At 44.3% G+C, this 13,038-nt stretch overlaps 1 protein-coding gene across 7 annotated transcripts in view; it reads right to left on the bottom strand.

Annotated features, from left to right (window-relative positions):
• Ak4 (adenylate kinase 4) overlaps nucleotides 1–7,673 on the bottom strand; it is a 67,124-nt gene extending 59,451 nt beyond the window's left edge. For 3 of the 7 annotated variants that reach the window (XM_071617918.1, XM_071617921.1, XM_071617922.1), the window contains exons 1-2: nucleotides 7,412–7,583; nucleotides 6,778–7,051 (exon numbers count right to left, since the gene is read on the bottom strand). In XM_071617918.1, the coding sequence (XP_071474019.1) occupies nucleotides 6,778–6,922 (145 nt within the window). In that variant the 5' untranslated portion in view covers nucleotides 6,923–7,051; nucleotides 7,412–7,583. The other 4 variants (XM_071617920.1, XM_027949542.2, XM_071617919.1 and 1 more) reach the window with 4 other exon arrangements.
• Nucleotides 7,674–13,038: the final 5,365 nt, after the last annotated feature.

Below are 13,038 nucleotides of genomic sequence, written 5' to 3'. Positions count from 1 at the left end.
GAACACACCAAATAACCCAAATTATGGTTCATTCTACAAAGAAAGTAAAAATGAAAATATAAAATAAGAAACTTGGGCTGGGGATGTGGCTCAAGCGGTAGCGTGCTCGCCTGGCATGTGTGCGGCCCGGGTTCGATCCTCAGCACCACATACAAACAAAGATGTTGTGTCTGCCGAAAACTAAAAATAAATATTAAAATTCTCTCTCTCTAAAAAAAAAATAAATAAAATAAGAAACTTTTTTAAAAGGTCAAAGTCATACAAGATGAAAATAAGGGTTTTTTTTGATAAATTCTCACAGATTAAAGATGAGAAGGACATGGCACTAAATGCAATGTACAGTACTAAATTGGGTCCTGGACCAGAAACATTCATGAAAAAACTGCTGACATCCAAATAATGCCTATAGATTAGTTAATAATATTCTACCAGTGTTAACTTTATTGAATTATGTAGTTATAAAAATAATCTATGGAAACATTTTAAATATAGAAAGTTTAACATAGAAGCACCACCCCCAAAGACGCACCTCCCCTAGGTATCCACAATCAACAGTTTGGTGGGTTTTTGTTTTTTTTTTAACATTTGTATATTTTTATAATTATAAAACAAAAAATATGTTAATTTATATAAAAGTCATTGCTATACATAATATATATATATATATATATATATATATATATATATATGCAGTAAATGTATGCAAATTTTTTGGATGAATATCCATGAAAAGTAAAAAAAAAAAAAACAGGTTCAAGAGGAACAGAAGAGTCAAAGGCCAGGGATGGGAGGGAAACTTTCTACTCTAATCCTAGTGTACTTGAAAGTTTTATCATTTGCATGCCTTACCTTTTTGTAAATGAAATAAATCATATTAGAATATAGTAGATGGGAATTGAGTTCATATTAAAGAACAATACTTAACAGCTTTGGAAAATGTTAAATACCACAGTGTTAAATAAAGCAAGCAATTTTCAAAATTTACATACTGTATATGGGGGGTGTGTTTGTATGTATTCCTAAAAAACATTCTGCAACAATAAACTGTATACAAAAGTATTAGTAGTTAATTGTTTCCAGAAAGTTACAGAAAAGTAACTGTATCTTTTCCAGAAAGTGGAATACAAACAACTGTCTCCACCTTTTCTAGCTTCCTAAATCTTTAATAACTGCCAGGCACAGTGATGTAAGCCTGTAATCCCAAAGACTTGGGAAGCTGAGGCAGGAGGATCCCAAGTTCAACGCCAGTCTTGGCAACTTAGTGAGAACCTGTCTCAAAATAAAGAGGGCGGGAGATATGGCTCAGTGAGTAAGCACATATGAATTCAATCCCAGGTTACCCCCACCCACCCACTCCGGCAAAAAAAAAAAAAAAAAAACCCATATATTTCTTTTTCTTTCTTTCTTTTTTTTTAAAGCCCCAAAGTACATGAATAAAGTAGCACCAATAAGCTGCCAAGAAGTCACCTGAAGGGCTGAGGATAGAATTCTAGGGTAGAGTGTGCTTCCTTAGCAGGTGCAAGGCCCTGGGTTCAATGCTCAGCAAAAGAAAGAATGAACTTGACTGGATTATCTTTAAGTTAAACTTAAAACTCTGTTACTCCCCTGTAGTTCAAAAACTTTCAGAACAGTAGTTAGAAATATTCCAAAGAAAGTATATGTATCTAGTGATTTATATAAAATAACATTCATAAGAGCATTCTTAAACAGCAAATAATGCAAACACTCCATACAAAATTGACTAAACAGCCATCTAAGGTACATTTACCAAGGCACATATTCAGGCCAATATCCTGGGAACTCCCTCTAGACTTTCTCCCCATTACCTCTCACAGTCAACTTACTGGGACCAGTGGGCTCTGCCTTCAAAAGGATCTCCCTCTGTTTCTGACTTTGCCACTCTTCCCATTTACACTGGGCTCCCTGGTACCACTCTTGCTCATCTGGAGTCACTTCTCTACACAGCACGAAAAAAAAGTCAGCTTTGAGAAGGTAAATTTACTTGGATCACTGTCTAACTTTAAACCTTTCAATGGCTTTTCACTGCCTTTAGAATAAAATTCAGTCTTCACCAGAATCCTTAAGGCTCTCCCTGATCTCACACTTGCTCAAGTCTCTGATCTGACTCACTTCTGTATCCCTTCTGCTCATAAGACTTCTTTCTCTCTTTCTCAAACAAACTCTGCATGTTCTCACCTAAGGACTTTTGCACTTGTTGTTCTTTTTCTCTGGAACGTTCTGCTCCTAGATCATCCCATGGTATGGTATGAAGGGAGATATTCATCCCCTGGAGAGGCCTTCCCCAATCACACAACCCAAGACAGCCACCCTAACCCTAGTTATTACCATTCCATTTCCTTCATAACACACACCTCACCTCTCATACTACTCTATTTATTCAACAGGTACCTATCTTCTACTTGCTCAACCCCCTTATGGATTCTCACCTCTTAGGAACAATGGGATATGTAAATAGGTAATATCTGCTGAATGAAAGAAATATTACATAGATATAAAAAAATGTCTTTGGACTTGGGAGGATGAGGCAAGAGAATCGCCAATTTCAAAGCCAGCCTATACAATTTAGTCAGACCCTGTCTCCAAAAATAAAAAGGGCTGAGGTGTGTTGGTGGGGTGGGTGGTTCAGAGGTAAAATAATCCTAGGCCTCAATCCCCAATACTATACCACAAGAAAACTAAAGCCTAACTGAGTGGAGCAAGCCTGTAATCCCAGTGACTTGGGAGGTTGAGGCAGGAGGATCACAAATTCGAAGCCAGCCTCAGCAACTGAGCAACCAAAGCAACATAGTGAGACCCTATCTCAAAATAAAAAAAGGGCTGGGATATGGCTCAGTGGTTAAGTGCACTTGGGTTCAATCTCCGTTACCAAAGAAAACAAAACTTAAAAAGAGAGCAAGAAAGAAAAGGCTGCTTTAAACAAAATGATAATTCTGGAAGAACACAAAGATTCAGATGTGCAAGAGGCTAAGGCAAGCTTACTATTGAAGTCAGAAATAGTGCTCTCCAAATTCTTGTGAAAATCCTCAAAGAAACTAAAAATAAAAAACTGAAGTAGAGTGAGCCTGTGGACTAGAGAGATGCTTTAAAACTGGTCAGATCTTTGCTGGACCTGGGCTTTGTTCAGATCTTCCCAAACTAGAAGGAAAAATGGAATATAGATAGTGTGCTCCAGAGATCCTGTAATGAGCCAAGACCCTGTAGGATCTGCAAAAAGGTTAATCATTTCAAGTTAATTTAGATGCACTGTTGAATTCTGACTCAAGTCTAATACAACCTTTCTATTCTCCAATCCTCAGAAATTTTCACTCTTACATAACACACATTTACACTTAATGAGTACCCAAAAACCCTAAGCCCTTTGAACGAGGTCATCTTTTCAGAGAGACTCAGCCCATAGTCTAATTGGACACGCTAGTCCCATCTGCAAAACTCCAGTAAAAGCTGCAGTTAATATTAATTAAGAGCAGAAACAGGTTTGAATATCCTTTCTCTCAATCAAGTCCAACATGCTCCCAAATGGAAACCTGCCAGCTTCCCTGCACTTGAGATAGCAGATCAAGTATAGAACAATGGGACTTTTTTTAATACCACTATTTGTCCAATACTTGAAAAAGGATTTTCATATCCTTCAGATATGACCCAGCAAAAGAAGTTATATTAAATGTTAGAATTTTTAATGGTAGTCATTTTATAGAGTTCCAGCCCTGTGTGTCCATGTACTCATTACACCTACCTGAATGCACACACAAACACACAAGGAAAGAAAAAAGTAACATTCTTTGTGATAGAGTAAGATCCAGTCCCTGGCAATCTAAGGTAACTCTCCTTTCTATTTACTCAGTGTGCTAAAGAAAATTCAAACAAGCCAAAGATTGGGGGTGGGCCTCCAAAAAAGGTATTTGATAAGCCTCAGCCTGTACTGCTCCGGGCAGCCTTGGAAGGGACAGTTATCAGGAAGCTAATCTCGGATCCATTCAAATACAAACTTTTCCCATAGATCAGAGATAATTAAACGGAATAGACTCTTGCTATTTGACTTCTGGGGAAGAAGACAGAGTTAGTGTCCCATGCCTTCAACACAGACTTACTGAACCCTTTGTAGTACATTGGGTAATCTGCCAGACTCCAGTTTCAGAGTGGGAACTGGAATCTGGTATAGGTAGAAAGGGCAACAAGGAGCACAACAAGATTATCTTGATACTTGGGCTGGAAGTATGCTCAGTAGTAGAGAGCTTGCCTAGCATGCAAAAGGTCTTGGGTTAGATTGCCAGCATTGCAAAAGAAAACAATGATATCTATTGCCCCCAGCACCTTGAACACTGACACATTCCAGGCACTAAGTAAATATCTACTGGATGAATTAGGCATTTATTATGTTGCTATAACTATATGCAACAGCAGCAACAAAAACAACAGGTTATGCATGTACAAGAGGAAAAGCGGATTCTGCCAGGGCAGGTAAGGGAAGGCTTACTTCCCAGAAGCAATGTCAGAGTGGCCCTTTCCTGAAGAGCAGCCTTTCATCAGGGAGTGGCTGAAGGAGAAAGCCATGCAGCCTGGAGTGTGCCTGAATCCAGGCTACAGCAGATGGCCTGAGCTACTTTCCAATTCAAATTCCAACAAAGGTTCTATTTCCTGGGGTTTTGTTGTGTTTCATCATCTCCTTCAAACCTTCAACTACAAAAGCATACGTATACACTGTTGTTGTGCTTCTCTATCAGGAAATTAGCTAAAAAGCAAACAGCAGGTAACAGATATAAAAATAAATACCCACAGAATGCTTTTTTATTTACCAGGTAGTGGGTCTCTAGGATTCTTGGCCATCCACCCACCTCAGCCTCAAGCGCTGCAACTATAGGTATATGCCACTATACCCAGCCTCACTTAAACCTTCTGAGTGTGAAAAATAATCTCAGGTCACAGGCCCCAAGTCCATAACAAATTGCTGGCCTCTTCTTTCCTGATAATTTTTTAATTGTTTCATGCAAAAAAAAAAAAAACTTGGTACCCAGAAAAAGAAAATTTCAACTTTTCAAAGTCACTTCTTACTTCAAGGGAAGACAGGATGGGGGTGGAAGAATGAAGATACCTGAAAGAATAAAATTCAGGAGAGGAAAGTTAAAATGGTATAAAACAAAGGGAGGGAAGGGTGAATAGTAAGTGGAAAGTTTTCAAAACCCTGCAGAAAGAAGCCATTTCCCATCAAATGCTCTTTTTAAAAGAAAGGCTAGGAGCCCAGCCCCAGGAGGTACAGTGAGAGGACCTTCATGCCAGAAGGAAATAAGTCACCAATTCAGGTTTAGAGGGTGTTGTGGATGGGCTCCGGGTCACCCTGTGGTCCCTCACTCTCCTCCCCACCAAGGAGAAGCCTCTCAAAAAACCCTCTAACTCCCCTCCCCCCAAACTGCATTCCAAATACAGAAAGTATAAGAAACATTTGAATGTGGTATTAAAATTAAAATAGGCCCGCTTGAGGCAACAATATCCACAGGAGAAAATTCAAAGTGTAATCTGGTAAACATAATGTTTCCATCTGAAACGTGGGGGCGAGAAGAGTGTTCTTGGGAATAAAAGCTTGCTTTTACAACCTGCTTAAGAGGTAATGAATAAACTGCTTTGCAGATGTTCTCAATTCCTTGCTTTTAAGCGTTGCTCCTGTTTCCCAGCACTGTCCTCCACCCTCCTCTTCACACTAATCTCTGCTTCTGAAATGCAGATCCCTGGATAATTAGCCAGTAATGGACAATAACCACCTAGGACAAGATGAGAACTGCGGGCTAGAGTCAAGGACCCGTCTGCAATAACACGTTTCCAGTAGAGTTGCTAATTATGAGCACCATGCATCCCAGAAGGGTTGTGTACCTGGCAGCACCTCCAGCACTACCTCTCGCCTTTTAATGCCAATTTGTTTGGAACTGGTATGAACGTGGAGTGGGAGAAGGCAAAAGGGATGAGCTGACCACTGTCAGACTACCGTAGGAGATAGGTGATCTATATCCCCAGCTTCACCAAGCCAGCCGAGGGAGGCAATCAAGAAGCCATTTCCAAGAAGGCTGGATTCAAAATGTAATTTAACAAAACGAGTCTCCCTAGTCTCCTGGCGGCCAGGCCTCGGCTTGGCGGGTGGGGGGTAGGGAGTTGGTGGGGGAGAGTTCAGCTTAAGGGGAGCGAACAGATAGGCCTTTCAAAGCCACCAAGCGCTCTGCCCCGAGGCCCAAGACGACGCCGAGGGGCTGAAGCGGCGCTCGGTAGAAAGCCCAGCGGAGCCTTGGGCTCCCCAGCGCGCAGCGGGGCAGGACTCCCACAGGTGGGCGGCGCTGGGCCCCGGGAGCTCCGGCTGGGGAAGGAGACGCGCGGCTCACTAGGGACCTGGGGGATGGGCCCGAGGGGACCCAGGGGCTGAGGGACCGCTTCGCCCAAGTAGGCAGCGTGAAAGGGCAGCTCAAGATTTTCTGCTGCCTGGCTCTGGCTCCCTGAGCCCGGTAGTCACGGGCTTTTCCACCCAGGCAGGAGGAGCTGCGGGTCCCTCCTACTACCCTCCCCAGAGCCGGTGCCTCCTCCCCGGGCGCGGTTAAGCCGCGCGGCAGTGGGCAGCCGCTGCATGCTCTCCTGCACGTAGGAGCCTGCACCGCCACACGCGGGCGGGGGAAGGGCGCCGGGGACCGAGAAGACCCGGCCCCTCTCGGGCTGTCTCTCTCCCCCGCCTAATCCGATCCCGCTCGGCTCACCCCCACCCCTCCCCCCACAGCCCCTCACCCGTGTTGGCTTTGAGGTTCTCCCGCAAGAAGTGGCCACTGGAGAGATGCTGGAGGCCAAAGTTCTGGGCGATCCTCTGGCACACGGTGCCCTTGCCCGAGCCAGGCGGCCCTAGGATGACCGCGCGCAGGAGTTTGGAAGCCATGGCCTTCGCGAGGCGGCGAGCGGCCCAACAGGCAGCCCAGACAGCGGCCCCGGAGGCAGCCCCGGGAACTTTGTTTCTTGGCCCCTGCCTCAGGCACCCTCTGCTCACGCGGGGACTCTCCTGCCGCCCCTACTGGGGAAAGGAGAGACTTTTAAGACAACCCCTCCCCTCAGCCCCGCCCTCCGCCACCTCCTCGCCCCCAGGCAGCAGTTATGGAGAACTCCAGTGCCCCCGCCCAGCGTAATCAGCCCTCGGGGGCGCGGAGGTCGGCCCCGCCAGTTCCAATCTCGATCTCTTCCGCTGTCTCACTCCCACGCCTTGTCCAAGGAGGGAGTCGTGTGGCCGGGCATCCCCAAACCAGTCTCGGACTAGCTAGGGAAACCGAGATAAGCGGGTGACTCAAAGCGCGCCCCCGCCGCCCCGACGCTCCGGGCATCCTGGGACTGAGCCCCTGCGCGATTCCTGCACGTGGGCAGCCTGTATCCGCACCTCTGCCCCTCCCGGGCGGCTGTCACATTCTCTGTAGTCACTGTGGCCGCCGCCGCTGCCCGCCGCCCGCGCGCAATTGGAGGGGCCCACCTCCGCCCGGGGTTGGCAGATGCGCTCCCCAGCCAAGGGCCAGGCGCAGAGCCGGAGCCCCGCGCCTCTCGGCCAAAAGCAAATAAACACACCTCTGCTGAAAGTAGCGCCACCAGAGACACCCAGCCCGGATCCCGATGGGCGGCGCCGCCTCCGCCTGCTCAGTCTCCGAGCCCAGGCCGGCCGCGCGGGATCGCTTCTTACGTAAGCCGGGGAGACCGGCTCAGTTCTAGCCACCGGCCGGCGCCCCCTCTATTCCCCACCCCGCCTCCCCAGGCTCACGTGCTCCCCAAGACCCAGTGGGGGCTGCGGGGGCGAAAGAAGGTGGAAACGACGCAAGAGAAAGAAACCCCCTTTTTTTGTATTGCCCAGGATCTATTGTGAAGGAAAAGGAAAAATAACAACTTGTTGAGCGTATACTGCTTATCAAGTTTGAAGCTATGTGATTTCATTATTCAACGACCTTTCAGGTACAGATGAGGAGTCTTGGCGTGATGCAGTTCATTCTTTTATTCATAATTCAACAGTGTTTTGGTGAGCGCCTATTATGTGCCAGACACTTTTCTGGGCGCTTGGGGCATAGCTATGAACAAGTGATCGAATCACTGCGCATAGCAGTTATGTTCCAGAAGTAATTTCGAACCCTTGTCATATTCCAAAGCCCGAGCGCCTTGGGAAAGAAGAAGAAGGGGGACGTCACTTACTTGTGCTCAGGAACTTAGAGCAGTGGCTACTGATTCCAAGGATTTCCGTATCTAAGATGTTGGCCCCAACCCACAACTCAAATGGAAGCTGTCTCTGTGCGCAGCTCTCCGCACATCCCCATCCATATTTTCTTCATTCTGTTCTTAGCTTACCCACAGCCCTCCAATTTCCCATCGTAACTAGTACCATAATCCCTTAACTCTCCATCTTTCGCGCCATTCTATTTTCCATGCAGTTGTTGAAAATATTGCTTAAGTAAAAAATCAATACTTTATTTTCCCACTGCAGAATAAAGTTTAAAAAAAAAAAAATCTACAGCAAGGGCGCAGAGATGGCTTCCATATGTCTTTGCATTCCACCTAGACCCTTCCTTGCTCTTCCTTCCGCAGGCCTCCTGCCCTTTGGGAATCCACTGCAGAGTTCTGAGAGCCAGTACCTGTAACTCAAGAGAGTGTGAGGGACCCGGTAATTACACTGTGAAGAAGAACCTTCTCTAAATTCCTGGAGGCTCTGTTTCTGCGGTGGGACAAGGGGTAGAGCTTGCCTTGTATCCTACCACACAGTCCTTCTCCTCTTCCAATGCACAGAATTGGCCAAACCCCATACCCAGGACACCAACCTTTACACCAGCATTTGTACCATTGACTAAACTCCTAATATATCTCAGAGTGTGTTCTAGACCATATACTGAGCGCCTTCAGCCCTTCACTGCATCAAAGAGGAAGAAGGGCTTCTGGGGGAGAAAGTGTTGCTTAAATTTTCCCTTTTCTTTCTGCTATACATTGTATAACATGTGGCAGGTAATTCTGTGCAGCGTTGTCAGATGAGAGCATGCATCAGAATCACCTGGAGGCCTTGCTAACACATTTTTGCTGCCAGAGGTGGTGACAAAAGTTGCTGTAGTTGTAGTGACTCTGGAGCCTGAGGCAGAAGGATCCCAAGTTTGAAGCCAACCTGAGCTATTTAGCAAAGGCCATAAGCAACTTAGCAACAGCCTGTCTCAAAATAAAAAAATTAAAAGGACTGGGGATGCAGTCAGTGGTAACGCAGGTGCAGTGGCCAAGGCCTTATAATCCAATGATTTAGGAGATTAAGGAAGGAAGTTTGAGACTAGCCTCAACAATTTAGGGAGGCCCTCAGCAATTTAGCAAGACCCTCAAAATCAAAATAAATTTAAAAAGGACTGAAGATATAGTTCAGTGGTAAAGTGCCCCTGGGTTAAATTCTCAGTACCAAAGATAATAATAATAATTGATTCTGGTGGAGCCTAGAACTGGCTTGGGATTTCAGCAATTTGGGAGCATGAAATAGGAGGATCCCAATTTTAAGACTAGTATGGGCAATTTAGTAAGATCCTGTCTCAAAATAAAAATATAAAGGGCAAGCCCCTTGATATCTGTGAGTCTTAGTTGGCTTATTTGTAAAAGGGAAAAAAAATATATCCACCTCAAAGACTTGTGGTGAGGCTGAAATGAAACCACAATATGAAGGACTAAGCAAAGTGCTGAGCATATAATTAGCATTCAATTATAAACATCATCCCTCCATTAACCATGGGCCAATTATTTGGCCTCTCTGAGTTTAAGTTCATGAAATTCAAAGAATAAATAAGATAATATTATAACAAAGCACCAAATAGGTTCCCTGGTGCTTGGAAGGTACTCAGTAAATTACTGAGAGGTTTTGTTTTTGTTTTTTATATTGGGGACTGAACCCAGTCATGCTGTACCATTAAGCTATATACCTAGCCCTTTTTATTTATTTATTTTAAGACAGGATCTCCCTAAATTGCTGAGGCTGGTCTTAACCTTGGAGTCCTCCTGCTTCAACCTTTGAAGTAGCTGGGATTACAGCTCTGCACCACTACTATGCCCAGATATTTCAATTGTTTATTATAGTAACGGAAAGCTGAAAACACACCTCTGTTCATGCTGACTTCATCTCATTGTTTATGGCCTCCACCAGCACAAGATAGAATGCAGGGTGTGGAGAGCTTTGAGCAAGAGTTGAAGGGCTGGCTGACAGTTGAACAAATAAGGGAAGATCTTTCTCTTTGTTTTCTGTGAAGCTCCTCTGGACAGATAAGAGAAAGGCTAGTGACTTAAGATGCCAAGATTCAGAAAAGAAAATAATGGAATGAAGGCTAGCTGGGCACCTTGACACACATCTTTAATTGCAGAGTCTTGTGAGGTGGAAGCAGGAGAATGGCAAGTTCAAGGCCAGTGGGGGCAATTTAACAAGACCCTGACTCAAAGTAAAAATAAAAAAGGCTGGAGATGTAACTAAATGGTAGAGTATTTTTCTAGTGTGTGTGAAGTCCTAGTTCAATCACCAGTACCTTAAAAAAAAAAAAGGAAAAAATGAAAAGAAAGGAGATCTGGCCAGGCGTAGTGGTGCATGCCTGTAATCTCAGTGGCTAGGGAGGCTAAGCCAGGAAAATCTCTAGTTCAAAGATAGCCTCAGCAATGGCGAGATGCTAAGCAAAAAAAAAAAAAAATCTGTCCTAGTGTGCTCATGCTCCTTTCTCCCTATAAGCACTTAAAAAATATTTAAAAAACCAAAAGGTGTAATGAGAAGAATAAATGGTAGATAAAGGACTGGTGATGCCTGATGTGGTAATATTTGTGACCATAGTACCACAGTATGTCATTGTTCTTTTTTTTTTTTTTGTACTGAGGATTGAACCCTAGGGCACTTAGCCACTGAGCCACATCCCCAGCCCTATTTTGTATTTTATTTAGAGACAGGGTCTCACTGAGTTGCTTAACACCTCGCCATTGCTGAGGCTAACTTTGAACTCAAGATTCTCCTGTCTCAGCCTCCCAAGCCACTGGGATTACAGGTGTATGCCACCAGGCCGGCTAGTAGAATGTACATATTATACATATCCTAGTGCATTCTTAAAGGTGAATCATCTTAAACCCAAATTTTATTAACCTACACAGTTATTAACCTATAATATCTTAGCAGTATTGAAAAGAAGCAGCAGCATTTATTTTATAAGTCTGTTTTCTCAGGCCAAAAACAGAAAAAAGTTTAAAAGAAAAGAAAAAACTGGGAGGAAAGAAATAAGCATTCCTCAATAAGCATTCCTCCTATTTATTTGGTATGGTCCATTATTCTGCATGAGTAACAGACTATTTGCATATCTTTTCAAGAAGCCAGGTACACCAGTGGCACATGTCTATCACCCCAGCATCTAGGAAGTTTAGGAGAAGGATAATAAGTTTGAAGCCGACCTCAGAAACCTAGCTAGAACCTGTCTCAAAATAAAAAACTTTTTTTAAAAAAAGTGGGACTGGGATGCAAGTCAGTAGTAGAGTACCCTGGGTTCAATCCCCATTATTGAAAAAGAAAAGACAAGGGGGGAGGTGCTGGGAGCCATTAGCCAAGTAGGTATGACAATTTCCTTGCCAGCGTACCCCATGTTGCTGACATGTTGCACCGACATTGAATGTAGGTGACCTTGCTCAAGGACCAAGGCAGATTAGGGTGTTCCCGGTTTTAAGATAATCCTGTTTAGGGCGTTCCCAGTTTAGGTTCCAGGTTTAAGGTTTAAGATTATTCCTGCTGGGAATAGGGCGTATCCTGCTGCCTGAGTTCCCCTTGAGTTCTCACAGGATTCAGACAGTATATTTTGGAGATAGAAGCCCAGAGAACGTGGATTTGGGCAGAGAACGTGGACTTCCCCAGAACGTGATTGTAGACGGCTGGTGTGAGTTCGGGAATAAAGAGTTGCTGTTTGAATCTACAAGCTGTGTGGTGGCTCGTGATTGTGTGCCCAGCCAGACTGCGGCATTTGGCGTCCCGTGCGGGGAACTTCTGAAGCTTAGAGGTAAGTGAAATTTCTCACCCCTGAGGAAGAGCGAAAGAATGGGTGACCAATTCAAAAAACAATGTGTTATTGTTTTGATTTATATTGTTTTTGTTTCAAGCTGCCTATCCCTAGAAATTTCTCAGGCAAACTGGAAAAAATGGTTGACTAAAGGTTTGAAGTTTGTCGGCCCTGAGGAAGAGAAAATTGATACAATGATTTTTTATTCCGTTTTTGTTTCATTCAGTTTCGGCTTTGTTTTGTGTTATCTTATTGGGTTGCGTTATCTTTATAGTAGATTAGAAATTAGTAAAAAACAAACCGAAAAGATGTTAAGTAAATTGTTAGAGGTTCAGACCATGGAGAAAGACATTTTAGATCAAGCAAAAGAGAAGGTCTCTCGAGCTAGTCAGACAGAGGAAGAAAATTTAAAGGAAAAGGGGTTGTTAGGAAAAAGGCCACAACAGGAGGCTGTTACTAACTCCGTTTTATCACAAGAGGGCGTAATTCAACCAACAGCCCCACCGATGGAGACAGCTGAGTGGCCCTCAAACCCCGTAGTTGATAAATGGGATCCTGAGACAGGACCTCAAAGATTAGCATGCCCTGTACTTGAACAGGCTGGAGGGCAGCGAATTCACCGTGCATTAGATTTTAAAACAGTGAAGCAGTTAAAGGAGGCTGTAACAACCTATGGCCCCCAAGCTCCCTTCACGGTAAGCATGGTCGAGTCCATTACTAACTTGGACATGACGCCAGCAGATTGGGCTAGCATGTGTAAATCTGTACTAAATGGAGGACAATATTTGTTATGGAAGGTTGCCAATGAGGAATTTTGCACGGAGACAGCTAGGCGAAATGCAGCAGCCGGTTACCCTCAAAGAAATCTAGATATGTTGTTAGGAAAAGGACCTTATGAGGGTCAACGGCAACAAATTGAATATGATCCTGCTATATATGCACAAATTGCTGCAGACGCAGTTAGGGCATGGAAGACTTTACAAGGACATGGAGATTT

Source organism: Marmota flaviventris, chromosome 10, assembly GCF_047511675.1.
Source record: "Marmota flaviventris isolate mMarFla1 chromosome 10, mMarFla1.hap1, whole genome shotgun sequence".
In the NCBI taxonomy this organism is placed as follows: Eukaryota; Metazoa; Chordata; class Mammalia; order Rodentia; family Sciuridae; genus Marmota; species Marmota flaviventris.
Note: the sequence above shows the minus strand (reverse complement) of the source record. Positions and strands in the feature narration are given on the sequence as shown.